Raw genomic sequence first — 24771 nt, forward strand, 5'->3', positions numbered from 1 at the left:
TATCAGATTCCTTTGAGAAGGTCAGGAGCTGTAGGTAAAGGGACATTGTACACGCAGAGATGATCCCACATTGTCACCCGACTATGACTGTCAATGAAGACTACCGACGCGTTCCATCTCTTCCTTCCCCTCGTCACCGTTTCGACGGTTCCTTCGTCGTCTTGGCTCGCTTTGGATCTCTGCAATAAGTTCAACAAATATTCCTGTTTGAAATTAAAAAATTCAAAGCTTACTATAAACAATCAATCAGGTAACTCACGTTGGCCGATAGATGCCCCAAACGGCGTGGTCGTGCCCCGAGTCTCATAACGCTGCAACTCAGGCAGGGAACGTAGCTCTTCTACGTTGAGCTCGATATCCTCCTTCAAATCGTGAATCTGATTGAGCAGAAGCCTCTGGAAAGCCTCATGTAGATGGTCATCTGCAGGAGGTGGGTCAAGAAAGCCGTACTCGGGCTCCATCTGTGCGCCAAGTTTCAGAAGTAAACTACCAAAGACTTCAATCTAGGGTGGAGGGCACGTTCCCATTGCTGCTGGGGCCAAGTTAACAACCCCAACCGTACTGGTCCAGATAGAATTTCCCACGCGTTGTTGAGCTCTTTCACTGAGTCTTTGACGTGTCCAAGTTCCTTCGGCTGTGCGCGCAGGCAGAAAGCAATGATGCACCATCCATTTCGTATACACAACCGTTGTCTAGATCACATATCAACGCCGTTGGCTGGGCTCCCTTGTTCCGAGAATCCAAGATGGTGTTGACGAATATAGGTCCTTCCGGATTTGTATCAGGAAGGCCAAACGGGTTCACGAGGATATTCCGGTGGCTCATATCTCGGTGCATTACTTGTTTCTTCATGACGGCGTATTGATGCGCTGGGAGTAACGTCTTTCAGAAGGAATGACAACGATTCTGTTATCACATACCTTCCAAAATGTCATACCTTGACATCAAGAACATTTTAACACTTTTCACTTTATTCAGAGCATCCCCACCTGAGCTTATTATCAGCCTCTTCTTCTCTCTTGTAGACTCTCCGTTGCCCACAACCATGCCCACGTCACCTGACTCGATGACAGTCACCCATCCCGCCGTCCCGCCCAGTTTTCATATAGGTCTGGCTCTTTACCTGCGACCTTTGTGGGAGAATTGGTCTTTAATTATCCACACACACCCGTTGTCCTCATGCCTGAAAATCATTGTTTTCCGACTGTGCGCCTCTCCGACGAATGAAATTCTGCATTCCTTGTATAATTTTCCTTTGAAGTCAATATTCCATCTAGGAGAACGAGAGGTGGTCGGGTCCATGGCGTCGCACAATGCAGGTGGAATGTAAAGGGAACAAACGAAGCTGAGAAGTTGTTCGCCTTTCCTGTTGTCCCAGGCGATTGTCTCTGATATATGTCCACCGGACGGATCGCTCCAGGTGATCTGATAGCCACGCGGAGACACACTGATGGTAAGACACCCAGGTCTGTCAGGGCGAGCCAAGTTGTGAGATGCAGCGTAGGTCAGGACTTGACGACCTTTCTTCGAGTCATTCGTAGGCGGCTTTACTTCGCTTACAGATCGGGTCTTGTGCCACAGCACACGATGACAGTGTCCAGCGTCAGTCTTCTCTAACGATGATAAATGGTGGGACTCAACGGCACATATATCTGGTTTGTCCTTGTAGCCTTTTATGTGACGAATTAAGTGAGCCGCATGAGTGTCAATGAATTGAAGTTGAATGGCTGCCGGCTGGGTATCGAGGATCTCCACTGTTGCCCAGGTCAGAGTAGTGCTGTGAAACAGAGCCTCATGGACTTACCAAAGACTGCTGCATTGGCTGGTTCAGCATATCTATAATACACCCATATTGCTTCGATTCATTGAGCTGGCCTGCACGCATTTTTCTCCTCTCATCGTTGAACGAAGCCATCGGGTCCCGGTGACGGCCTCGGAAGCCCTTCGGTAAAGCAGTGTGGTAGTCTTTGGAAAAAGCAGCCGCATCCAACACGTCGACATCCATGTTACGTTCCCTCATGAGTCGGCTCGTCGACTAGATTCAACACCAGTGGCATTGGACGGTCTGCTTCACTCAAGGGCAGTATGAGATACGACTGAAAAGAGTAGACGAAGCGTTGGATATCAGCGAGCACTGAGAGTAACTGAGAGGCAATGGACAGGGCGCGACGCGACCAGAGTAACTCAAAAGGGAGATGGATTGGCTTTATTTGGCTGGAGTCGCTGTATCGGTGCCAGTAGGCAAACGAATTTGGCCGGCCTCATGAACTGCTTTACTAACAATAAAGATAAAGTAATAATCCCTCGACCAATCTTAAACTACACAATGGTATGTCCAACTCTTTGGTTGTCCTGTTTCCAGGGGTGAGATCCGTCAAAGGAAGGATCCACTTTAATGTCTCTGTCGACGAAATCCAGGTCTGGCTTCTGCAAGGAGACATCCCCCATCTCGTGTTGCTCAACGGTTACAAACACTTCGGGATGTGTAGTGGTGCCGAAGCGTACGCCCTGCAAGAAAAAGTCGATAAAACGCGAAATGCTGATAATACAGCTGGTCGAACCTGTTTTGACCTGGAGGCAGCTCCAGACACAATGCCGCCAGTAGTATGGGAATGCCATTCTGAATTGGAATCGTACGACCAGCCACCTCTAGAGTTGAGACTACTCAGAAGAGTATTGGTATACAGCTTTGCGAGTGGCAAGTTGAACACTAGATGGAGTCCTGTGGGCTGTTATACGTCTTTGAGATCCTCGCGTTCTCAGGGCACTAACATAAGACTTACGTCCAGAAGGTAGGTGAGTAAATCAATTAGGGCGCAAACAGTCGTGATCACGCCCGTTTGCACAGTTGCTAAAATACGCGTCGTAGGCTGTTCTCACCAATTGAGTTAAAAGCAAAGCTCACATCGAATGATTCGGTCGACTAGTTCATCAGAACCGCGGAAGCCTGTCTTGTGATTCTTCTGCACAGATGATCAAAGAAGGAAGTCGTCCGCCCATTGATGACGCGCACATACCCTGGGAAGGTGAACGGGAGTGATACATTAGAGACAGACAAACCTACAGATGCCAAACGAGAATAACGGTTATTAAAATGTCCGCGGCACACGCACCCACAAGCCAGAGAATAACCCAACCCTAGTAATGTCGCGAGATTTTCAGCCAGCTTGACAGCACACGACTCGTCGTACCTTAATGTCCGGAAAGCGGGCGAAGCCGCCGACCTTTAAGGCTTCGATCGTGCTACCGATGGATCCAGCTGCAGATACCGGCGTTAGAAAGATGTTGTTGTCAAGGAATGAGCTACTTTCCAGTACCAGCCAGTGCAGTCACGGACACTATGGCTACCAACCATATGTTCGAGGTCAAGATCTTCACTCTCCAGGCGAAGAATAACTGCACAGAACCAGATATCACACCCTACGATGCAATGAGCATTTGAAAAGAAGAAATTTGACACACGCCTACCGTCAAGGCCCCAGCTTTTCACCGGAAATGTAAGTTAAGATTGATATGTCAAAGCTTCAATGACAGAACTCACAGATAGCAAAGACTAATCAAGTGTTTTTTTTTTTTTTTCAGCGATCGTACACTTCCAAACTATTGAAAGGTCTTACTCGCCGTGATTTTGCCCAGGTATGCTAGATCCACTGGATAAGAGAGCATGTTAAGACAAGGTACGCCTAGTGTTAAATGGCATACTGAAGTGGACGATGAGTGCATCATAGATGTAGATGAATTGCTGTCGAAGGAGTCAAACAACAATCATTTGATCAGTTATAGCAAATCGAAGCTCACGGTACCCGTATTCATCAAATTGACAATAAGGAGAAAGAACACCTTTTAACAGAGCTACTCTGAGAACCGAACAGTACTGATTGCTTGTCGGGACTCACAAAAGTCTTTAACCAAAACTTGTCGCGTCTGACTAAGATTATTGTCAGAGTAAACACTAGGAAGACAACACGTACTTGTGATACGTAACCATGTATATATACACCTGTGCCAGCAGGACGCCCATGAGGAGGATGTTGAACATGTGTCCTATCAGCATAAAACCTTGCCTGAGACAAAGACCAGTCAGGCATATTCCTTCCCAAAGGGCAAAAACCACTCACGAGGCTGAAACGACAGACATTGCGACAGTGTAACGTAGATGCGCTTCCTCTAGAACGAGATACCCTAGCCATTATATATCTGTATTGGTAGAGTGTATAACACATCCACAAACCAAAACCATGGAATGATCGGTAGCGATCACTGTCTACCCTGGAAAAACTGGAATACCAAGATTCAGGTAAGATTCAGGGCAACGAAATCGTCGTCACCCTCATCCTGTCCGAGTCTGGTTCCAATTTCATAGTTACGCCCATTGGGATTGCGCCACAGTGTCTTCACGGGATGGTATCCGTACTTACGAAGATTGTAGAACACTCGCAATGCTGGATGAAATCTAGACCGTATGAGGGGTCCTGTGTCGATACTTAGGGGCAAGTCGACTGATTGCGAGTTCCGCAAACAAGTCATCAAAAAGTCATTGATTCATCCCTCGTCTGCTCCCGTCTATATAGGTCGGGCTGTCGTAAGGACGTTATCGTTCCTAACAACAAGCGGGTTTGAAATTGAGTGAATATACGGGCTTTTAGGTTTCCGTCTAAAGGGGGAATCGGTAACAGTGGAAGTACTTACCAGCCTGTCAAAGGAATTATCAATGATGTTGCGACACTTGGCCTCATTTCTTTGCACTTGAGAGAGAATGGTTCAACTGAGCCATTCGAATTGGACGGACGGCGTCGGTGCTAGGGTCACTGACATATCTCCCACGAACTGATGGGGGACGGGGGGGGGGATAGATGTTGTTGGTCCGAGCGCAAACTACGATCGTCCGGGCCGAGCGTCACCGCCTTGCTGAATTCGTGGCTGTGGCTATGCGTCCCGCTTTCTGTCCAAAACCGCCACATTGCAGCGATGGTTGATGACCACGGTGAGTACCCTTTCCTTTCCTCTCGTCACTCGTGACATTTCCGAGCAGCCATGAAAAGCGATTGGTGCTGAGGTGGCTTCACTCCAGCCGTCTTTTTCTAGCTTGTTTTTTTTCTCGACTTGTCAAAGACGATCCACTCATGGTGCATTCTTCTCTTCCCGTGCACCATGGTTTTATAGCTAGCTAGCCTCTCGATATCGCCGCCCGACCTGCTGGCTTCCTCGCACCAGCCCAGTTACTTACGCGCTACGGCTTTTCTTCCTTTTTTACAGAACGTGGGGCGTACCGTGAGGAGCGCCATCGCTCGTCCAGACACGACGACAGGGAACACCGTGACCGAGACAGGGAGCACAGAGGTGACCGCGACAGAGAAAGAGAGCGCTATGGAGGCAGGAGGGATGACAGACGGGAGCGAGATCGCTATAGAGAGTATGATGACCATCCACGTCGCCCCCCTCGATATGACGAAGATCGGCGCGGACACAGAGGTGGACGTGATGAAGATAAGGATGGCACCGTAAAATTCGAACGAGAAGATCGAGCTGACCGTCGAGGTCGAGGAAGGGGAGGAGGGGAGAGCGGAGGACGAGGCAAGGGTAGAGACGGTCTCGGTACCCCTGAACGAAGGTCGCCAACCCCAGAAGGTGCCGTCCCTTTGTCACAGCGAAGGCGAAAAGCGTCTGGCTGGGACATTCATGCTCCCGGATACGAACAATACAGCGCAATGCAGGCCAAGCAGACTGGTGTGTATTATTTCATTTTTCTGGAATCGCTGACTAACTTCTAACCAGGTCTCTTCAATCTTCCTGGTGCCAATCGTACTCAGATTCCTGCCATCCTCGGCATCCCCGGTCTTCCTACGCCTATGCCCGTGCAAAGCTTTGGTATGGGCATTGGTGGGAACCCCAATTTGTCTCGCCAATCTCGTCGACTTTACATCGGAAGCATCACGCCTGATGTCAATGAACAAAATCTGGCCGACTTCTTCAATGCGAAAATGGCTGAGATGAACCTCGGCACGGGAACAACAGGAAACCCTGTCCTTGCTGTACAGTGTAATTACGAAAAGAATTATGCCTTCGTAGAGGTATGTATGTATGCTTCCCATCTGCTCACTGTCGCTTACATTCAGGCCAGTTCCGTAGCGCCGAAGATGCTACCTCTGCAATGGCATTTGATGGAATCATCTTCATCAATGGACCACTCAAAATCCGCAGACCCAAAGACTACGGGGGCGTGGATATGTCGGTAGTCACCGGTCCTGGTTTCCATGTGCCTGGCGTCATTTCCACGAACGTGCCCGACTCTATTAACAAGGTGTTTGTTGGTGGTCTGCCTGCTAGTCTCAACGAGGAGCAGGTACAAGAACTTCTCAAGACCTTTGGTGAATTGAAAGCCTTTAATCTCGTTCGGGAGAATGGTAATGGGGCCTCAAAGGTAAGGTTCCTTGTTGTCATCCAATTCCTATTTACTCATTGATATCAAGGGTTTCGCTTTCTTCGAATATGTGGATCCCGATGTCACAGATACCGCGATTCAGAGTCTCAATGGTATGGAACTCGGAGAGCGTTACTTAGTCGTCCAACGTGCCTCGGTCGGTGCCAAAGCGGATGCTCCCGGCATTCCCAACCTTCCGTATGATCAATTCCCCGAAATTCCTCGTCCAATCATGCCAGCTGGAGAAAGTAGCTTCTCGAATCGCATCCTCCTCATGCTTAACATGGTAACGCCTGACGATCTCATCGATGATCAGGAATACGGCGATCTGTACGAGGACGTCAAAGACGAATGTTCTAACTTTGGGGTGGTGGAGGATCTCAGGATTCCTCGGCCGGTGAAGAAGGACAAGTCGAAATGGGCATCTGGAGACACTGGGCAGATTGCTGCCCAGGACGCAGCTCGCATCGATGAGGCTTCGGGTGTGGGTCGTGTGTATGTCAAGTACAATGATGCGGACAGCGCCAATCGGGCTATGAAGAGTTTGGCTGGACGATCGTTTGCTGGACGATCGATTATTGCGACGACGTTGAGTGAGGACAGTCAAACGACACCTCCGCTCAACATCATTTTCGCGCCTCAGCCCGAGGCACCCCCTCCGTTGCCTTCGTCATAACGTGCTCTGTTGCAATATTATCCCTCAAGTAGCTATCGGCTGTGAGAGTGTGAATTGGATGTCGAAGTTCTCCTTACGCTTACCTGATTCCACCTCAACGGTCATAGTAGGACAGCTTTATTTAACTGTTTTCTAAAATCTGATGTCGTTATTCATGTACCGCATTACTCCCGCTAAGTCCTTCTGATCAGTTGGTAGCCGGAAAACAGAAGCCCATTCATCATTTTTCTCGGTTATCACCATTCTCGTTTCCTGTGAATGTGATCAGTGAGAAGTAGAGCATATTTCGCAAAGGCCAGAGTCGATTCCTTTGCCTTTCCGTGTCTCATCCACCCATAAGCATTCCGGTATGCTGCTACTCCATACTGCACATTGGCAGATGAAACACGATCAATCCCGCAAGAAGCTAGAGACGAAATAACGGTCTTGTAGTCAGTCTTCTGTCATCGCCAATTTGCTGTCCAAGCACACAGAATCTGAGACCAGACGGTCGTTTCTCACAGTGATCTAGAAGCCTGCAGTGAAGTTTGGGAGATCCGACGCAGGCAAAGCGAGATAATTTGATGATCATATAATGCTAAGTACTATGATGAAGGCCGGCCGGCTTTCCTATCATCCCTTCTTTGCTGAAGCTATTTGGTTTAAGCGTACAGTGAAGATAGAACAGAAATGCCTCGCACCCAAGCGGCCTTGCAATCCCTATATGCTTGAAAATATGCTTGACATGCATCTCGGTCATAGTCATTGCGACTAAGACAGCTCAAAGAGGCTTTCGAGGCAGCTTCACACGGACTAATAAGCATCTATATTAGACACATGTTGTACATGCAAGACATGGGTACGCGCTCAATAAATTTTGAAGGCGCATGTCGTCCCTAGCAGAGTTAGAGCAAACAGGTATGAGGAACTGGACAGAACCTACCTGGAATTGCTCCCTGTAGTTCAAAGGCTTTACATTATCCTGCGGTGCAGCAATTTCTTCCTTTGCCATAATGGTTTCAAGACAAGAAGGTGCGGCTTTTGCCGAAGCCTCTCTGAGAGCATATTTTATCAAAGTAAATTATGAATTAAAATAGTGCTGCTGCTCAACCTCTTCTCAAAGCTCGCAAGGAAATGTCAAGTTTCAGCGCTACTGAAGAACAGTCAAAAGCAATCCAAAGACAAGTGCCTGCAGCGTACAGATCTAATCCACAGTAACACCCTTCACTCTGAGCTCGTTTTTGGCTTGCGATATCTCAGCCATGAGCTCAGTATACGCTTCTGGGCAATCCCTAAACGTCCACAACCCCCATCCCAACGACCACAGTGAATACGACCCAAACGACACCAACAGCCACCATGGAAACACTGGAATGATCTCCTGCACTACTGCGTCGTCGACAAAGGGAATGGAGAAGAGTTGAAGCATGACGAGAACGTAGAGCGCGATTGAAAGCAAAGAAAGAACGGCGACCCGGTGTGCTCGTGCCATGGTAAACGCAGAATTGCTGGCTGCGGCTTGCTCGTCGTGGCAGATCGAGAGGCTTTTTTTGGACTCAGCTGCACAGCCACGCCTTTACATCTCATCCGCTCCATACTATCATCATCATGTCCACGGATCTGCCCTACGCTGCCGACGCTGAAGTATCTCTATCCTACGACGAGCTCGAGGTATGTATGTCCCAATTTTTCTGAATTGCCCTCGTCTGACCTGCCGCACAGGTCCTCAAGCTGCAATATGAAAAGGAACTAGCACAGGTTCATGTCACCGTACAGACAAAGTTCAACTATGCTTGGGGGTTGGTGAAGAGTCCAATGCGAGATCACCAGGTGGAAGGCGTCCGACTGCTGCAAGGTGCGTTGCTGTGCCCAGCTTACCCTCAATGTCAATGCTGACCCCAGTCAGACCTGTACCGTGCCGAACCTACACGACGCAGGGAATGTCTATATTACCTCGCCCTTGGCCACTACAAGATGGGAAACTTTGAAGAAGCTCGCAGATTCAACGGTGAGCTCAACCTCGGAATATCCATCTACCTGTCTTATCTGGCCTTTAGGTCTGCTGTTGGAGAAGGAGCCTACGAATATGCAGGCTCTCAGCCTTGCCCAGCTCATCGAGAAGGGCGTTGCTCGGGGTATGCTTCTTGTTCTTTGCCCGATTTCTTCCGGTCCTTATTATCTGCGCAGAGGGGTACATCGGAATGGCGCTCGTTGGTGGTGCTGCAGCTGTCGGAACAATTCTCCTGGCAGGTCTCATACGGCGAGCAACCCGCAAATAATTCTGCTTCATATTCTGGTTGCTGACGCATGCCGCCCTCTTTTTCTCTATATGCTAATGTCCTGCCACCACCAATGTATCCTCCCATCTCACTCTTTCGATGGCGTCCGACTTTGGCGTTATGTGGTTTTTCTGGAGACAGTCACCGCTAGTCGTCGTCATCTTTGCAATCCTTTGTATTCTAGCATCCATATAAAATCTGATCTCATGTAAACTGCAGACCAAAGCTGTTAATTGAAATAATTTAGTGCGCGACAAGATAGCAGTGTACACATGTCAGTTAACGTGCAAAAAGTCAGTCAAGTCCCATTGTATATGCTGTGATATCCATCTTAGATCATCCAGTATATGTTACTTGCTGCGACAAAATATATGAGTAGAGGAATGCTGCGCTTAGCAAAGAACGCTATGTAGGCAGAAATTTTGCTGTTAAGATGCCTATCAGTCATGCAAGGTGAGAAAGAACTCATCACTCACCAGCTTCGTCGTACATCTGGGTTGACGTACGCTAACAATGCATCGTCAATGACACTGCAGTGTGCCCCTCAGCATGAAAAAGGTCACACCTTGAAAACCAGTATCCCCAATACAGCAACTCCGGCAAGGACTAGTGCCTCAAAAAATATCCAGAACGTCGCCCATACTATCATAGTAGACGTAAAGAGAAGCCAAAAACAAATCAAAAAAACCCCGTACTATGAGGCGATATACGGGGGAATAGAATAGAAAACTGGGTCGCATCCGAGTCGTTAGTTTTGTGAAAGAAGCGGTCATCCGAAACATCCCCTGTAGTCGGATAAATGAAACACGGCGCATGTGAGAGGCGATTGAACGTACACACGGCATAAAAAATACTAGTAGTCCAACATCAGAAGGGCCGACAAAATCCAAAACCACGCACTTCATGATACCAACAAATAGGCAATACCAACGGAGGGCCGATGCATGGTCAATAAACCAAAATCCGATGAGCAAAGCTTCATAGAGTATCGTCAATAATATAGTACTGGAGGGCGCTAAGCATTTTCATTGTACAATGACATGAATGACACACAATTTATCCCGAACAAGTTTCAGAGGCATGATCAAGCCGATACCCAGGACAAAACTCATGATCTTTGCAACGAGGATGTCCCAACCAGCCAGTACGAACAGAGCGCCAAACACTGTCGAGCCAATATACCCAGCGGAAAGTATAAACGCTGGGCGCCCTCCTTCCACGATCGTTGCACCTCCGACATGTGGATCAATCGTGATTCGTAATATTCGTCCGCCCGTTAATATAGCCTGGAATGATGAGCACACGAACACGAGGTCCAAACGCAAGTTGACGCACGATTATAATATGGCACAGCTCATGCCATCCAATCGTAAATAGCTTCAAGGGATTTATACAGTTTCGTATCCCTGGGACGTTCCAGAATCCGAAAATAACGACGGCCATCGAGATCATCTGTGATTGGGTGAGGATGCTTGACTATTTGAAGAATAAGGAATACGGTTCACGGACTACGTATAGCACAACAATCTGGGTCAGAAGACAGCAAGGCCATGAGAGGATAATCAGAGCCAGCAGCATGCCACGCACCGGGTCACTCGACGGTGTGATTGCAGACGTCGCAGTCGCTGAAGCAGTGGTCGTCGGAGCCGCAAGCGGTCGAGTCGCCAGAGTTATCGATGTCGTGGACATAGCAGAAACCTCTCGTCGTCGTCGTCGTTGTCGTCGTCAAAAGAAGAACAGTAGAGGAAATGTTCACAACAATATGAAAACCCCACCCGGAAGCGTGGTACTTATATAAACAGCCCTGTGATGTTTGAATATACCTCCGGATCAGGGCGGCGAAGTCCACGATAGTACAGCTCTGCAGTCCAACCGCCTCGTGTCGTCCGTGCGTTCTTCCGTTCAGAATCAGAATAAGTGAGATCGATGTGACCGTCACACTTATGTCACTCGACGCGTCGATCACGTGTGCATGGACACCTATTTAAATGACCAAGTCTACAGATTTCGTCTTTCCTTCCAACACCCACCTCCGGCCCCCAAAGACTCAATAACTGGAACCTATCTCAACAAATGGTAAGAACAGCTTGAAATACAAGCATTCTCTGTCCTAATCATCGTGTTTCAGTCGGGTGAAGGCAAAAGGTGCTCTCATATTACGAGCAGCTTTGGCAATTGCTAATACGACATTTTATTAGTGGAAAGTCAAGAGGAAAAACTGGAAATGTTCTTATCCCTCCAGATGTCAAGAGAGTGAGGGTGACGCGATCTCAACGTGCTGGGCTCCAGTTTCCAGTTTCGAGGTTCCACCGCAAATTGCGGCACAACGACGGTAGGAAGAAGGTTGCTGTTAGCGCTCCAGGTACATCTCATCTTTCTCTGCCGTATGCTTGCTCAATTATGATGTTTCTTAGTATACCTTGCCGCTGTCATTGAATATCTCGTGGCGGAAATTGTTGAACTCGCCGGCAATGCAGCCAAGGACAACAAGAAGCGTCGTATTCTCCCTCAACACCTGCAACTCGCCGTCCGGAATGACGACGAGTGCGCACTTTGCCTTCATCTTTCTATTCTGTGTGTTGTTGATTTTCTCATCGATTTCAGATTCTGCCGACTCCTCGGTAATGTTATCATCGCCGAAGGAGGTGTCATACCGCACATCCTTCCACAGCTTCAGACGAGGAAACCTAAGATACCCAAGACGCAGGAAGTTTGACTTGGTTTGATCTGTTATTAAGCGGCATTGGCTACTTGCAGTAATATAATCGACCATCTAATGTACTTTTATTCCATACTTTACTTCTATTCGATACTGTACACAATATGTTCCTATATCTACCGTATTTTCGGGGCTTATTGCAGAAAAAGACATTGAATTTCCTTCTGACCAGCTTCTCAAGAATGGAAGGATCAACGCGAAACGAAGCTGCTTCATCTAGAAGCATTGATGATTGCTACGAAACCATATTTCTGTAGTACGTGTTCAAGTATTTTATGAGATTATCGAAAGTTCGTTAAGAAACTCTTTTCCTAGGACCTAATGGTCGCAGCACGGCACACAACGGTAGATACCTCTTCCGTGTACAAAATCCAAATCCCTAGTTTATTCACTGATGCACACAAACATACATGATACACAATACATTTGTTTTCGTTTACATTACCACACACCCTTCTCCCATCTGCGGCAAACCATCAGGGCCGAATCCAAGTCCTGGAGGAAGCGGGCCCATGATGCTCTCTGGCGGAGCGCCATACGATTGCATCTAAGACACTATCAGCGAAAAAGCAATCAAGACGCCAGAAAAGTCTACCTCGCTCATGAGATCCACAATCTTCTTCATATCAGCTGCATTCTTATCGTCATACTCGGGAGCCTCGAACGCCGCTACGATTTTCTGCACACAAGCCATCTGAGTCTGGTATCGCTGCTTGTCTTCGGATGTCAGATCTGCAGGGGAGTTTTCAAGGAAACCGGGGAACTTGGTAGGTATGAGTCATGGACATGAATAAGAAAAGATGAATGATTACTTTATCGTTCAGCTCCTTTAAAGGCTCATAGAGCACCTCTTTGCTCATCAGCTGGCCCATCATCTTTTCAAGAAACCCATCAATAGACTCCTCGCTCGCGTCGAGCCCGCCGTTCTCTCCCATTCCCAAATCCTTCAGTAAAGCCTCTATGCTGGCCAGGTCCGGATCTGAAGTCGATGTGGAACCATCAGCCTGGAAGAATTAGAGCCGACAATAAACAAGACGACCGGCAACGCACCTTCAAATCCGACTCGCTCTGCTTCAGCTTGTTCATCGTCTGCTTGATCTTGGACTGAAAGTCACTACCACTGCCTGCGTCCTTGGGTTTATAGTCCGGGCCCATCATCTGCTTAATATCTTCACCCCCCTCGCCATTCATGCCTTCGACCAGCATAGCTTCCCATGCGGCCTTCAACAATCGGGTCCGCTCTTCTTCCGTGTCTCCCTGAGACTCGGAATGGCCTGCTTCCGCTTGGAGTTCCTTCATTAGATTCTCCATCCCCTTTGCGAGTTCGCGCGTAAATTCCGCCGTGAGCTCGTCCTCATCGACGTCTTCCGCCATCGAACTGAGTGCGGTCTTTGTTGACCCTGGGATGGACTTTGGTGGGAGATCCACGAGCGTGTTTGTGCGTGGCCTTCCGGAAAATGATGTCGTTGCTGTAGGCGGTGGAGGTGGGGGCGACGTTAGTGGTGAGACTGTCGGCGATGTTTTGTTTGCTGTGTTGAACTGGGATAGTACATCTACAGATGACGTTTGAGTGAGATTCAGAGGAATAATATGGAAAAGTACCGTCAAACTCATCGAAATCCTCCTCGGCGTCCTGGTCAGTTGCTCTTTTTTCCTCAGACATTGTGGCGCTTTACAAGAGTGGTCGTGTTCCTTACGGTCCTTGGTGACAACACTCGTCAGAACGAATGGAGATGAAGATGATAACATGATAAATGATACTCACAGTCAGTGGAGGGGAGAAGACTGCTCTGGGTTACCGGTCAGTTGGAGCTCATAGGTGACATCCGTTAGGGCTTTGCCGAGTCCCAAAACAGGTCAGTCGGCAACTAGACTCACGGCCGGTAAGGATTGAATGTTGAACTTGAATACAAACAATCCCTCGGTGTATATAACAGATAGGTACATTCAATCCAATTTCATCAAGTATTTACTGGGAGAATAGAAATTTCCGTTTCGAGCCGAGAGATGCAGACGGCGCACGATCATAAGTACAGAAAGCTGTTTCTTTGATGTCTGTAACCGCGCAATGCCCTTGAAGGAATAGCCTAATCGCTGATTCAAGACCGCAACAGCTGTACAGAAATACTTGTTCAGACGATATTTCGTGGCTAAGAAATGGTGATATAGTCACAGAGCAGCTCTACTAGGAGCCGAACGAAAGTACTCTTGAGCTTGAACCCAACAAGGGAGGGCACTATACCTTCGTAGATACGAGGCTGTACTTCAACAGCCCCTCCAGAGGATACATCACAAGGAGGAAGGGTCTCTTCCACGGTGTTGGATATAAGGGACCCAAATAGCGCCAGGATTCTCTTTATTATCTGTGGAACAACGCAGTGAGATCGAAAAATGTCTACTTGGGGTGAATATGCATATTGCACCTCTGTGGTGTGTTGTGAAAACAGTTTATATGCGACAACGGCCGCATGATGTTCCCACTGCATATCAAGAAGGATCGTCCGTGGTAACATAACCGGTACCGCAAAGGGACACGCTCAAACTTTTCGCGACCTTCGATTGGGTCTAGCGACGTCTTCTCACGTTACTACTTGTGTTAGGGACGGGAGAGTCTTCCTCAATGTGCCCACTGAAGAGCTCCTGGTCAAAGCATAGTATCCCAGATGGCTAGGATCACCTGAAGGTGATTGCTCTTGTCGGCAGTCGGAACCTCTTATTGGAAGCCAGTTATGTAGAGCTGGTGGAGTTTTTCGAACCCCCCTCTGCAGATGAGCTACGTGTAATAAAAGGGGCAAAAGAAGGATGAGGCAGAGATATTACACAAAGGAAGTCAAGGTGCAAAGAACGAATTCTCAACCAGATTCTGCTCCGATTTTGTCTTCCCGCTAAGGCGAACCGAAGCAAGACATCTGTGTTGCATTGCAACTAAGAACTTCAATTACGCAGGCATTTCGCAAAAGAAAAGAAAAGTTTGTCACCTTTTCTTGAAAAGCTGTGTATCCGTGATGACAGACTTTGTATAAACATCGTGTCTTTTTGTTAAACAGAATACCATTGCTGAGTCCAGACCTTTCTAGTAAGCAAAGCGATTCGTTCAAAGCGACCTGTTTTCAGGCCATACTCTGAAGCCAGCGGAAGGAAGGCAACATGACGCGTTACATTGATTCCGAAAAGGAGGGTGAAGGTAGGTAGCCAAAGTACAGATAGATCGCTCAGCAACTGCACTGTGATGCTTCTGGAACCTCGCCTGAAGATGGTGCCGTAACGTCGATTTCTGTATGCGCCTTAGCATGTACACTGAATGATAGCAACTTGCGAAGGGTACGTACTTGTATTCGCATCCGTCTGACCCTCCTTCTCCATCCCCGGCAGCGACATCGCAATCTTCTTGAATAAGCTCTTGACGTTGTGTCCCGCCTTTGCAGACGTCTCCATGAACAATATATCGAGTTGCGTGGCCTTAGCAGTCGCCTCTTCTAACGTTACTTGCCTGTACATGTGTGAGATATCAGGAGGTCTACAACGTATGTAAAGCACATACCGCTTATCCGACAAGTCAGCCTTGTTCCCAACCAGCACTATTATGACATCGTTGCCTCTCTCCGAGCGAACATCGTCTATCCACTTGGTTGTCGATAAGAATGACTGTCGATCTGCGAGGGAAGGTATGAGCATGAAGAAATCATGTCAGTAGTAGCGCTGCGCACTGACTTGTGATATCGAATACGACAATAGCGACCGAAGAATCACGAATGTAGGATGGTATTAGTGACCGAAATCGCTCCTTTGAGCAGAGAAAAAGTTGGCAAAATGGTACCGAGGAGGTGTCGTGGCGCGCACCTGTCCTGCAGTATCCCAGAGCTGTAATCTAACTGTTCGGTCTTCAAGATACATTGTCTTGCTGAGAAAGTCGATACCAATAGTCGCTTGGTATGTATTGTCGAAGGTGTCGTACATAAACCTACGGTGGTATGGTATTGGCACATTATTGGTGTAATAATTTCGCAAGGTCGTCACCGGGTAATCAAGCTGGTCTTTCCAACGCTTTGGTCGCCAAGCAGTACAATCTTAGTACGCTTTGGAGGTGTAGAAGAAAAATCGGCAGATGGAGGCGTTGAAGGTGTGTCCATGGCAAGCGTACTAATAGACGACGGCTCGAGTGACCAAGAGGTATTTACCGCTGACGTGCGAACATTTACGTCATAAATGTTTGTAACGGTCACGATCCCACTGCAAAGATATTTCACCAATATCTCGTTTCCATAAATTAAAATAGGTGCTTTGTCTACTTCTACGCTCAGTGCAATACATGATGGCGGAATTAGCGACGATGTGTATATGTACAGTGAAATGGATAGAGTATATGTCCAAATAGAACCTCCGTAAAACCGAATGTAAGCAGTTGTCAGTACAGACAAAGTAAGGAAACACACCAAAGTAGATGGTATCCAACCCAAGGAAATAAGGCCAAGCACGATTATCTCTCTATGCCGTCGCGTGGACCGCCATTGCCCTAAAGTTCTTCACAAACTCGAACTGGGCTCCCGTTTCGGGACTGTGGGGAAACCTGGTGCATTTTTCGACGGTGCACCATTCCTTGGCAATAATCTGCAGGGCCTCGTCACCATCCCCGGCAAGTCCGCTTTGAACGAGCCAGCACCCAATCACCATACCGGTCCTTCCTATACCGCCACGACAATGGACTGCACTGATTCGACCACGGTCCTCGTTGTCCCTGATGACATCCAGCACACGATACATGTAGTCCACGCTCTCCGGGAGGGACCTGTCTCGTATGGGGAAATGGTGGTATTCGATGGTGGCAGTGTCAATACCCAATATATCTGCTCGTCCGCACAGGACATTGGCATACGGAGACAACTCGCCATTCTCTGTAAGGTTTATAAAGGTCCGGACGCCAGCCTTGAGCAATGAATCGAGCTTGGACCTGCCTGGGTTCTTTGGTGACCATGGGTACTCGCAAGCTAAGAGCAAGGGTGTAGCCCAGTAAGAATTGGGTATTGGCCGTGGACAAACGGCTGTGAGCGGGCTTGGACGATCCGGCGGTGGTAGAGCATGGATGAGACGCTGGTCAATCTGAAGGTCAGCCTGGTCAGAAGAATGGCACACAGAGCTGAACGGTGACATGGTAAAGGAAAAGGTCAGAATATGAAGCAGAGCAATAGGTTGCTAGGTGAGAGTGGTCTATTAAACAAAACGATCGCTGACGTCAAGCACGTGATTAGATTAGATCCGGATGTCCCCGCTACCAATCGGAATCTCTCTCTACTGGAAAATGGAAAATAGAAAATAGAAAATAGATACATGAACGTAAAAATTTGTAAGATTTTTGTTTTTGTTTTTATTCAGCAAATCGTTCCGTTGCGGGGCTCCAGAGTTGAACCACGTGGTGAGTGCGTCATAATTTCCAGCCTTCGAGCAACGGCCGCCTTGGCATGGAGGCAGAGTAACAATTCAACACTACCGCACTCTAAGCTGGTATTCACAAACGGCCGTACAACACAAGGATTAATGTTGCTTCTTCGCGTAACAATCCGGCTGTCATCAAGTCACGATGTCCCGTCTTTGTACACTTACCGTGTAACCATACCGATGTTTTCGAACAAATAGTAAGTGTAACAGCCAAGACTGGCAGTGGATACCCTCATCGGAACCTTTAACTGTGCCCAGATTTACATCAAAGCCAGCGTCCTCGACCCCGTGGACCGCAGTCGAGACTTCACTGGCAGATCTGGAAGCACTTTCAACAATTGACGGGCCTTCACTGTATATCGACCTCGATGACAGGTCTTCTCAATGCCCGACTCGGGCTCGCACACTTTTTTTTCCATTTGTCTGGTTGCATCTGGACGACCACTTTGATTATCGCCATTCTCATAGATCCAAGAGAGGCTACGCGTCTTGTTCAAGTCTGACCTCTTTTCTGACTTGAAGGCTGTGGGAAGAATTGGGTATGTACACTCCGTGTCATCTACTTACCTTGAAGATAGAGGACGGTCAACAAGCAACTAGCGAGGATAGTACTATTACCTTTTAGTCATACGCCGTCTTTAACTGCGGAGACAAGAATACACGAGGTTATACGATGACACTGCAATAATCCATGTGTAAGGAGCTGCCACTTTGAAAATGAAATTCAAGGCACCAAAATTATGTCCGCAGTCGGGGCGGGATCGCGTATTTTGACTCTATATAGAAATTCCGTACCACGTTCGCCCGCAAGGCAAGTATATCAGATCCTTGCGTTCATAACGCTAGGTTCCGACCTGGTGGCCAAGAAATCTTCCTTTCTTCCTGTCTACTAACAGACTTACTGATGAAATGACGCCCAGTTGTCAGGGCAAAACAACATAATAAATTGCCGTACCGCTCTCTGTCCGATCCCAGGCCTTTTTTTTGGCAAATGCTAAGAAAGGTGTCACATATTTCATCTACTGTGTAATGATACAATTACCAATTAGCCTTTGCAAAACCCGCGTCGTAGTCTAAACTCTAAGAGCATAGATGAATTAAGAATATGTATTAATACCGTGGCGCATCGTCTGCATTTTGATCACACATTACTACCAGCGTTTTTCGTTTCACTTTCCCATGGTTCCCTGCTAGTCGTGGAAACGTTGTCGTTAGCCACTTTTATATCCTCAGATTCTATTCGCTGGATGTCGCCCATCTCGTGTTGCTCAACGGACACGAAGACTTCTGGACGGGTATTAGCGCCAAAGCGGAGAACAGCAGTATCGCTCTGGTACTCTCGTTAGCCTCGCAGGAAAGCAGATTGGAGTGAATGACTACGAACTTTCTTTGTCCGCGAAGCAGTACCTCCTGACGTAGACACAATACCGCCCGTGGTGTGTGAGTGCGAATGGTTATTGGCACTGCTATCGTAGGCCCATCCACCTCGCGAATTGAGACTACTCATAAGCGTGTTCGTGTATAGCTTCGAAAGGGGGAAGTTGAACAGCAGGTGAAGCGAATTTGACTGTCAACGGAGATATCATTGTCAGTTGTCAGTGGATCGTAACACAGGTCGACTTACAACCAAGAGATACGTGATCAAATCCACGATAGCACATACCGAAGTTATCAAACCGGTTTGCACAGTAGCTAGAATGTAATAGGTGAGCAGTCCAAGTCATGGGATAGGTAGCATCAAATAGCGTACATCGAATGATCTTGTCGACCAATTCATCAGACGCTTGGAATCCCGTCTTGTGCCTTCTCTGAAAAACAGAGTCAGCTGTGATGGCCTGTTTCCAAAACAACAACGCATACCAGATGCCAGACCAGAATAACGGTAATGAGCATGTCGGCGACGCAGGCACTCACAAGCCAAAGGATAACCCAAGACTACGAAATCACGTCGATCAGAGATTGAAAATGGGACCAACTGGACGGATATGAAGTACCTTGATTTCTTGAAATTTAAGGAACGTCCCAGCTCTCATGGCCTCAGCGGTACTACCTATGGCTCCCACTAGAAACAACTGTTAGTCAATAAGGGCAAGATTTTGGGACATGCGATGGCTCACCGGTACCCGCTACTGCGGTTACAACGACCAAAGCCACCAACCAAATATTCGACGTTAAAATCTTTACTCTCCATGCGAAAAATAGTTGTACAGAGCCAGACACGATGCCCTGAAAGTGACCATGAGAACTGAACGCCACAAGCAAAGATCAAAAATTTTACCGTCAATGCAGCGGCTATAGAAATGTCAAAATATTTTCAATTTGTCATGAAGAAACGAGACGTACACACAGCGAAGACTAAAGATAAAGTGAACCGCTGCGATCAGAATAGTATTTTGGAAGAAGCACTTACGTATAGTTATATTGAGGAGATAATCCACGTCGCCTTGATGAGGGACACAGTCAGTAGCAGCGGTGGACTTGTTTTAGGGCACACGCACTGAAGTGTAGTATAAGAGAGGTATACATGTAGGCGAATTGCTGTAGGCAAAATCAGAAAAGTGTCCGGGCTGATGCAGACTGATAGGACACTCAACTAGGGCCGTGTTTATGACGTTGATGAGAAGGAGAAAGACCACCTTCATATGAAAGCGTAGTGAGCATTGACAGGTGGTAACCAATTTTCAGTACTCACGAAAAGCTTCATCCAAAGCTTGTCACGTCTGCGTGAAGAGCATATTAGCAACTCATGATCGAAAAGAAAAATGGCACGCACTTCTGGTATGTGACCAAGTATATATACGACTGAGCCAGTACGACGCCCATGAGAAGAATGTTGAAGAAATGTCCAATGAGCATAGGACCATGGCTGGCCGTTGTGCTATCAGTACTCGACCACAAAAAAGAGAATGGTACTCACGAAACTTCAGCACTCATGGTGGCGGTAAGGAAAGCTGCGGGATACCAAACGATATCGCCACAGATAATCCGTCCGAGCACATATGTTTATATATCCGGCTTGAGGCCGACAGAACGCGGTCTGTCGCAGAGCTGAGCGCCCCCCCCCTAAGTCGGTCGGACAGGCACGATCGTCCGGAAGGTACGGACTTCAGTTTCGAGACTTATCATCGATCTTGAGGTACGGCGTGCCTCACATTTTAAAGTTTTGCAGATTTTCACAGCTGACGGGTCCAGAGTCGACGCCACAGAAGAGATTTAAAGAACTGGTATGTTTTCCATGGATACGTACATGTTCTTTCTCTGATTGAAAAAACATTCAGCAAAAGTTTTAGGAACGGGACTCACATTAGGAAGGAAGTTTTATTAGCCGGGGGCCGCGTCAACAGTCAACTTCCCCGACGCCAAAGCCACCGAAGAAGCGTTCAGCGTATTGCTTTACCGGTTACCCCTAGCAAGTCATAGGAGCAGCGCACGGAAGCGCTGTCTAGCCAACCACCCTCGATTAGTCCGACAAGTGGAGGTGGAATGGAAATCGCGCAACGAGAGTAAGTAAATACCGTTGCTACAAGCAACATGTTCGTTCGGAACAGCTGATACTCACATCGCCAGAAGGGGCTGCCCATATGACAATTGTAGGATTTTCACCTCGCAAATAATGTAATGATACCTTAGTAATACGTCTCACGTTCCAGCCGACCCAGGCCGAGTCGGGACAAGGAATAAGCCCTTGACGACCCAGCTCCAGCACACTTTCTCGATGCTATCGAAAAGGGAGTGCCCAAGCGGTAGGACGCTGTATGTAACAGTGTACTAGTGCACGTTTTTATCATGGCAAGGTTTCCCTGAAAGGCTGTTGAACAGGTAAGTATCAGTTCGGTAATGGAATAACATGCTAATTGCTCACTGCAGCTTCTGACACTTACTGTCAGCAAGTTCTTTATCCTCCTCGCTATCAGTACAAAAACGCGCCGACTTTCAAGAATCGAGAATGAGAATTTGGTCCGACACCCTCATTTCGTTGGAAATTTCGAGCACTATGATACAAAGTCGTCAATGTTGTACAGAACTTCCGATGGACTTCTCGGGCACGCTAGTCCGCATAATTCAAGCTGAGTGACTTTCAGAGTCGCAGTCTCTGAAGTGTGGATGTTTCATAAAAACGTTGTCAAAATTTGAGGTCCAGTTCCATGTATATCCCGGTCCTAGCAGAGGCCACATGCTAGTACTTGAATCCATCGTCTCCGGGCCCGAGGTCGCAGTATTGAACATATGTGAAAAGGAATCAAGTCCCACATTTTGAGAGCCTGAGAGTGTCGGATTCGCATGCAGTTGGTCAACGAAGCTGGGGGTATTCTGTAGCAGTGTCGACGTAGAGAACTGAAACATTCTATGAGGACTCATTTTGACCAACATAAGATAAAGATAATACTTCAGATAGATTCATGGGTGTCAAAGGGAAGGAGACACTTGTAGCAGAAGCAGTCGGATCCCCACCGTGGGCCATCGTAGGCGGCGTCCATCCCAGACTTACCAACGCTTTCGCGAGGTCAGAAGAGGGATCATTAGCCCTTTCTAAGACATTCGTTGAGGCTTGTTGTCGCCCACGTTCTTCGGCTCCAGTAAAGTTACCTCCCGAGTCGGAAGGATTACTTTTAGATTCTGGACACCAGTCCATTAGCAACCGGCTAAGAATTTCGCCGCTCTGTGTGGCACATTGCCACGAACGACCCATTTGTTGTAGGGCCCGCAAGCAAGCTTTCGCACCTTCCAGAGACGCGGCCGTTTGTTTCTCAGTGCGGCTATTCCCCTGCATCACAGCACCAAGGAGATGCGACGTTCCCGCCGTAAATGTTATCTGAGTGAGAGTTATAGGTGCATAGCGAAGTCCTGGACATTCGCGATACAACTGATAGTGCGAGAGATAAGCTAAAAGGAAAGAAAGGAAGGTAGAGAGTTCCATACATCTAGAAGCTGAACGGTTCGTGATCTAGGGAGGGACATGAGATCTCAGCAGACATAATGACGAATCACTTACGAAGCTTTATAACAGCGAGAAGCAGCGAATTCGTTTCCATAAGAACTGCCTCGGAGATAGAATGGCCGATGCAAGAGCATGACGACGAAGTAATACATGGCATGGAGCATAATGACATGTGGTGGGCTCGGATTCTTACTGGAAAGAACAAGACTTTCGGGTAGATCGGCGTACCATTTCTCCAATCGGATACTAAAGGATATCAGTAAAAGCGAGGGATGGCTGTGAAAATTAGCATACTCTAGATCAGAGACAAGATTCTGAGTTCGAGGAGAAGATATATTAGCACGCAGGTGATATCTATGTTCAAAAAGCTTAAGGTGAGTACGAGGACTAAATGAAATGTATGACGCTACGCACACTACATCTGCCACGCGTTCAGCTATGTATGCCAGTTTACAAGTCCAAAGAAAGTTGGTGCTCGCCCAACTGATCATACAGATGGGTTGAAGCTCCGGTTCTACATCCATGGTATCCGAGGCCTCTTCTAAACCATCTTCTGTACCCAAACACGACTGTGATGCCAGCTGCATGGGCATCCAGAGTGCAGCGTCTCTTTCCTTGTTGATACGGGGAAGGGGAGTCTCGATTTCCGACATCTTCAATGTAGGGCTTCGGCCTACATAGAAACCCCACAATCTGCATCGTTATCGGTAAGCAGTACAGAGGATAGAGAAGAGACACACTTGTCCTGTATATAACACATGTAGTAGGTATGGTCACGGTCGTCTTTGAAGGACTCCGTGATAAGGCGTTTCTGAATCCATTTTGAACAATCAATTCCAAGACCAACTGGTTAGATAGCATCATCGGATTAATAAGTACACCTCTGAATGGATGATAACTGACGAGTTTGGCTCATTCGCAAACCCATGCCTATTACGAGATTCAACGACAGGTGTTTAAATGACAGGAAATGCAAGCCTACCGGCATACATATACCCCAAGCCGTGGCGTGCTGTCCCGGAATGATAGCTGCCAAGTAACATCAGTCCCACGACAGTGCTTAACATTGGGCTTTCAGCCTCAGAATCGATAGCCCGCTTTGCTTCAGAGGCAAACACGGCACCTCTGTCGTTTGGGCCAAGGCACGAATGATCTGAATAGTTGGCGGCTAAGGAAAGGATAGCATTATGAAGCAGGCCGCTATACTGGGACGTCCGGGCCAGAGAAGATATAGCAGAAAACGACAAGCATGCTGACATGTCTCTTTTGAAAAGAGTCGGCTCGACCCAATAGCACCAGCTGGATAGCATTAACATCTGTATTTATTACCCAAAGGAAAAACTCAAGAGAACGCACCTGTTGAAATAGGCAAAGAACATATGAACCAGTTCATCGTGAACATCGCGATTGAAACCGTCAATTACTGGTAGGTTTCGCGACCAATCAAAATCTGCACTTGTAGAATATTCTGGGGAAGATATACTATATGGCGAAGAAGTACCAAGCGAGGTTGCACTCAGTGTATTAGATGCAGAGGATGATGAACCGGATGGCTCGGGCAAGTGCATAAACGCTGAAGTTGGGCCGTACTGTCTCAACTCTCCCGTGTCATCGTCAATCTGCGAGAAAAACGTCATATCATTGAATGTCGTGGGCTGGGGAAAAGGTAACCTTGAGCCTGTTGATCCCAAAGTCATTGACGGAGAAAGCATCAGAGTCCTCGTCCTCCGGCTCTACATCCAGATCTTTAGATGATCCCTCAGCCGTCCTATCTTCATGTATAAGTGTTTGAGATTCCGTGAGAGAGATATGTTCATCTATGCCCCGTTCTCTTAGCAGAGTCTCGAGTACTCTGATACGTTGCTTCAGAGCATCCACATAGGGTTTCGTGACCGGTTTCCGACCATCTTGTTCTGTGGTGTATTGGCAGTCGTCGTTATAAAGTGAGCATGTGCCTGACGTCGATGAAGCTGCGTATGTGAATATTGTTTGAGCAGGACATACCGCACTTGGGCTGCATCGCATCACATCTTGACTTCCTGTTCATACAACATTAGTCTAGCAAATTGCTAAGAGCCTTTCCAAGTGATACCTCCTTCGACAAGCATTACACGCTCGACTGACGTGACTCTTGCGCTTTCGAACTTTGGCAGGACGCATTGAAGGAGACGGAGATGACGTGCGCTTGTTGGAGGTCGTGGCAGATGTTGCTGCAATGTCCGCCATGGTCGTAGTATAAGAAGGGTTGAAATATTACGTCATTAGTCTTATCAATTTCGAGTCCACCAACCACAACTATTTTACTACTAAAATACAAAAAGTACA

At 47.6% G+C, this 24771-nt stretch overlaps 14 protein-coding genes across 14 annotated transcripts; 3 read left to right on the forward strand and 11 right to left on the reverse strand.

Moving 5' to 3' along the window:
- Positions 1-90: 90 nt before the first annotated feature.
- Positions 91-2191, reverse strand: BT62DRAFT_995335 (uncharacterized protein; the record flags this gene model as incomplete). The annotated part of the gene is made up of 7 exons (XM_043190520.1): positions 1805-2191; positions 1169-1734; positions 921-937; positions 682-869; positions 491-634; positions 260-461; positions 91-203 (listed from the first exon to the last, which is right to left on the reverse strand). Exons 1-7 carry the CDS (start codon positions 2018-2020, stop codon positions 91-93), a joined length of 1446 nt encoding a protein of 481 aa, XP_043037790.1. The 5' UTR covers positions 2021-2191.
- Positions 2192-2319: 128 nt separating this feature from the next.
- Positions 2320-4138, reverse strand: BT62DRAFT_921140 (uncharacterized protein; the record flags this gene model as incomplete). Its single annotated transcript, XM_043184273.1, has 14 exons — positions 2320-2508; positions 2562-2729; positions 2784-2851; positions 2906-2963; positions 3014-3060; positions 3114-3138; positions 3192-3259; positions 3318-3420; positions 3469-3482; positions 3542-3553; positions 3618-3701; positions 3897-3928; positions 3972-4064; positions 4119-4138. 14 exons carry the CDS (start codon positions 4136-4138, stop codon positions 2320-2322), a joined length of 981 nt encoding a protein of 326 aa, XP_043037791.1.
- An 830-nt stretch (positions 4139-4968) lies between these two features.
- BT62DRAFT_1007934 (uncharacterized protein) lies at positions 4969-7097 on the forward strand (the record flags this gene model as incomplete). The annotated part of the gene is made up of 6 exons (XM_043177400.1): positions 4969-5015; positions 5072-5126; positions 5172-5727; positions 5776-6071; positions 6122-6421; positions 6471-7097. The coding sequence occupies 6 exons, from the start codon at positions 4969-4971 to the stop codon at positions 7095-7097; spliced, it is 1881 nt and encodes a 626-aa protein (XP_043037792.1).
- A 584-nt stretch (positions 7098-7681) lies between these two features.
- On the reverse strand, positions 7682-8088 carry BT62DRAFT_899827 (uncharacterized protein; the record flags this gene model as incomplete). Its single annotated transcript, XM_043183385.1, has 3 exons — positions 7682-7729; positions 7778-7900; positions 8011-8088. The coding sequence occupies 3 exons, from the start codon at positions 8086-8088 to the stop codon at positions 7682-7684; spliced, it is 249 nt and encodes an 82-aa protein (XP_043037793.1).
- A 192-nt stretch (positions 8089-8280) lies between these two features.
- BT62DRAFT_900351 (dolichol-phosphate mannosyltransferase subunit 3) lies at positions 8281-8568 on the reverse strand (the record flags this gene model as incomplete). Its single annotated transcript, XM_043183416.1, has 1 exon — positions 8281-8568. The coding sequence occupies one exon, from the start codon at positions 8566-8568 to the stop codon at positions 8281-8283; it is 288 nt and encodes a 95-aa protein (XP_043037794.1).
- A 116-nt stretch (positions 8569-8684) lies between these two features.
- On the forward strand, positions 8685-9610 carry BT62DRAFT_952014 (mitochondrial fission 1 protein; the record flags this gene model as incomplete). The annotated part of the gene is made up of 5 exons (XM_043188214.1): positions 8685-8747; positions 8799-8931; positions 8983-9084; positions 9134-9211; positions 9264-9610. The coding sequence occupies 5 exons, from the start codon at positions 8685-8687 to the stop codon at positions 9353-9355; spliced, it is 468 nt and encodes a 155-aa protein (XP_043037795.1). The 3' UTR covers positions 9356-9610.
- Positions 9569-11283, reverse strand: BT62DRAFT_970904 (uncharacterized protein). Its single transcript, XM_043188997.1, has 10 exons — positions 10943-11283; positions 10865-10882; positions 10691-10807; positions 10409-10641; positions 10256-10360; positions 10192-10208; positions 10051-10140; positions 9921-9997; positions 9832-9862; positions 9569-9780 (listed from the first exon to the last, which is right to left on the reverse strand). The coding sequence occupies exons 1-10, from the start codon at positions 11042-11044 to the stop codon at positions 9761-9763; spliced, it is 810 nt and encodes a 269-aa protein (XP_043037796.1). The 5' UTR covers positions 11045-11283; the 3' UTR covers positions 9569-9760.
- Positions 11284-11348: 65 nt separating this feature from the next.
- Positions 11349-12166, forward strand: BT62DRAFT_933963 (histone-fold-containing protein). Its single transcript, XM_043186650.1, has 5 exons — positions 11349-11431; positions 11484-11500; positions 11554-11717; positions 11770-11899; positions 11960-12166. Exons 1-5 carry the CDS (start codon positions 11429-11431, stop codon positions 12069-12071), a joined length of 426 nt encoding a protein of 141 aa, XP_043037797.1. The 5' UTR covers positions 11349-11428; the 3' UTR covers positions 12072-12166.
- Positions 12167-12450: 284 nt separating this feature from the next.
- On the reverse strand, positions 12451-13904 carry BT62DRAFT_970909 (Pex19-domain-containing protein). The gene is made up of 6 exons (XM_043188998.1): positions 13840-13904; positions 13677-13775; positions 13125-13627; positions 12887-13078; positions 12670-12837; positions 12451-12621 (listed from the first exon to the last, which is right to left on the reverse strand). Exons 2-6 carry the CDS (start codon positions 13735-13737, stop codon positions 12511-12513), a joined length of 1035 nt encoding a protein of 344 aa, XP_043037798.1. The 5' UTR covers positions 13738-13775; positions 13840-13904; the 3' UTR covers positions 12451-12510.
- Positions 13905-14021: 117 nt separating this feature from the next.
- On the reverse strand, positions 14022-14587 carry BT62DRAFT_1007940 (uncharacterized protein; the record flags this gene model as incomplete). Its single annotated transcript, XM_043177401.1, has 3 exons — positions 14022-14224; positions 14281-14437; positions 14498-14587. The coding sequence occupies 3 exons, from the start codon at positions 14585-14587 to the stop codon at positions 14022-14024; spliced, it is 450 nt and encodes a 149-aa protein (XP_043037799.1).
- A 699-nt stretch (positions 14588-15286) lies between these two features.
- On the reverse strand, positions 15287-16204 carry BT62DRAFT_900160 (GTP binding protein; the record flags this gene model as incomplete). Its single annotated transcript, XM_043183405.1, has 6 exons — positions 15287-15348; positions 15404-15564; positions 15616-15727; positions 15786-15858; positions 15915-16035; positions 16092-16204. 6 exons carry the CDS (start codon positions 16202-16204, stop codon positions 15287-15289), a joined length of 642 nt encoding a protein of 213 aa, XP_043037800.1.
- A 73-nt stretch (positions 16205-16277) lies between these two features.
- BT62DRAFT_235278 (phosphatases II) lies at positions 16278-17395 on the reverse strand. Its single transcript, XM_043180163.1, has 2 exons — positions 16508-17395; positions 16278-16452 (listed from the first exon to the last, which is right to left on the reverse strand). The coding sequence occupies exon 1, from the start codon at positions 17220-17222 to the stop codon at positions 16560-16562; it is 663 nt and encodes a 220-aa protein (XP_043037801.1). The 5' UTR covers positions 17223-17395; the 3' UTR covers positions 16278-16452; positions 16508-16559.
- Positions 17396-18616: 1221 nt separating this feature from the next.
- Positions 18617-20677, reverse strand: BT62DRAFT_235335 (uncharacterized protein). The gene is made up of 15 exons (XM_043180164.1): positions 20425-20677; positions 20281-20373; positions 20200-20227; positions 20102-20143; positions 20006-20045; positions 19918-19950; positions 19851-19862; positions 19786-19799; positions 19625-19733; positions 19502-19569; positions 19368-19442; positions 19258-19315; positions 19132-19199; positions 18892-19074; positions 18617-18837 (listed from the first exon to the last, which is right to left on the reverse strand). Exons 1-15 carry the CDS (start codon positions 20439-20441, stop codon positions 18649-18651), a joined length of 1029 nt encoding a protein of 342 aa, XP_043037802.1. The 5' UTR covers positions 20442-20677; the 3' UTR covers positions 18617-18648.
- A 782-nt stretch (positions 20678-21459) lies between these two features.
- Positions 21460-24704, reverse strand: BT62DRAFT_235338 (uncharacterized protein). Its single transcript, XM_043180165.1, has 14 exons — positions 24539-24704; positions 24451-24485; positions 24118-24401; positions 23803-24065; positions 23429-23745; positions 23350-23376; positions 23187-23292; positions 22861-23139; positions 22741-22800; positions 22675-22692; positions 22501-22626; positions 22428-22452; positions 21895-22371; positions 21460-21842 (listed from the first exon to the last, which is right to left on the reverse strand). Exons 1-14 carry the CDS (start codon positions 24670-24672, stop codon positions 21570-21572), a joined length of 2424 nt encoding a protein of 807 aa, XP_043037803.1. The 5' UTR covers positions 24673-24704; the 3' UTR covers positions 21460-21569.
- Positions 24705-24771: the final 67 nt, after the last annotated feature.

This window comes from Guyanagaster necrorhizus (assembly GCF_019112545.1).
Source record: "Guyanagaster necrorhizus MCA 3950 unplaced genomic scaffold BT62scaffold_18, whole genome shotgun sequence".
In the NCBI taxonomy this organism is placed as follows: domain Eukaryota; kingdom Fungi; phylum Basidiomycota; class Agaricomycetes; order Agaricales; family Physalacriaceae; genus Guyanagaster; species Guyanagaster necrorhizus.

Coding starts and splice junctions, on each gene's coding strand:
- BT62DRAFT_970904 (XM_043188997.1), bottom strand. CDS start 11,044: ATGTCCACGACATCGATAACTCTGGCGACTCGACCGCTTGCGGCTCCG. Junction 9,863..9,920: donor TGGGGATACTGGTTTTCAAG/GTGTGACCTTTT, acceptor ATGCATTGTTAG/CGTACGTCAACCCAGATGTA. Junction 9,781..9,831: donor CCAGATGTACGACGAAGCTG/GTGAGTGATGAG, acceptor GCATCTTAACAG/CAAAATTTCTGCCTACATAG.
- BT62DRAFT_933963 (XM_043186650.1), top strand. Junction 11,718..11,769: donor GGTTGCTGTTAGCGCTCCAG/GTACATCTCATC, acceptor GATGTTTCTTAG/TATACCTTGCCGCTGTCATT. Junction 11,900..11,959: donor GCCGTCCGGAATGACGACGA/GTGCGCACTTTG, acceptor CATCGATTTCAG/ATTCTGCCGACTCCTCGGTA.
- BT62DRAFT_970909 (XM_043188998.1), bottom strand. CDS start 13,737: ATGTCTGAGGAAAAAAGAGCAACTGACCAGGACGCCGAGGAGGATTTC. Junction 13,628..13,676: donor GGATTTCGATGAGTTTGACG/GTACTTTTCCAT, acceptor CGTCATCTGTAG/ATGTACTATCCCAGTTCAAC. Junction 12,838..12,886: donor TAAAGGAGCTGAACGATAAA/GTAATCATTCAT, acceptor ATACCTACCAAG/TTCCCCGGTTTCCTTGAAAA.
- BT62DRAFT_235278 (XM_043180163.1), bottom strand. CDS start 17,222: ATGTCACCGTTCAGCTCTGTGTGCCATTCTTCTGACCAGGCTGACCTT.
- BT62DRAFT_235335 (XM_043180164.1), bottom strand. Junction 19,570..19,624: donor AACCGCAGTAGCGGGTACCG/GTGAGCCATCGC, acceptor AGTTGTTTCTAG/TGGGAGCCATAGGTAGTACC. Junction 19,200..19,257: donor GGTCGACAAGATCATTCGAT/GTACGCTATTTG, acceptor ATTACATTCTAG/CTACTGTGCAAACCGGTTTG.
- BT62DRAFT_235338 (XM_043180165.1), bottom strand. CDS start 24,672: ATGGCGGACATTGCAGCAACATCTGCCACGACCTCCAACAAGCGCACG. Junction 23,746..23,802: donor TTCTTTGCCTATTTCAACAG/GTGCGTTCTCTT, acceptor AATGCTATCCAG/CTGGTGCTATTGGGTCGAGC. Junction 23,293..23,349: donor TTTGCGAATGAGCCAAACTC/GTCAGTTATCAT, acceptor CTATCTAACCAG/TTGGTCTTGGAATTGATTGT.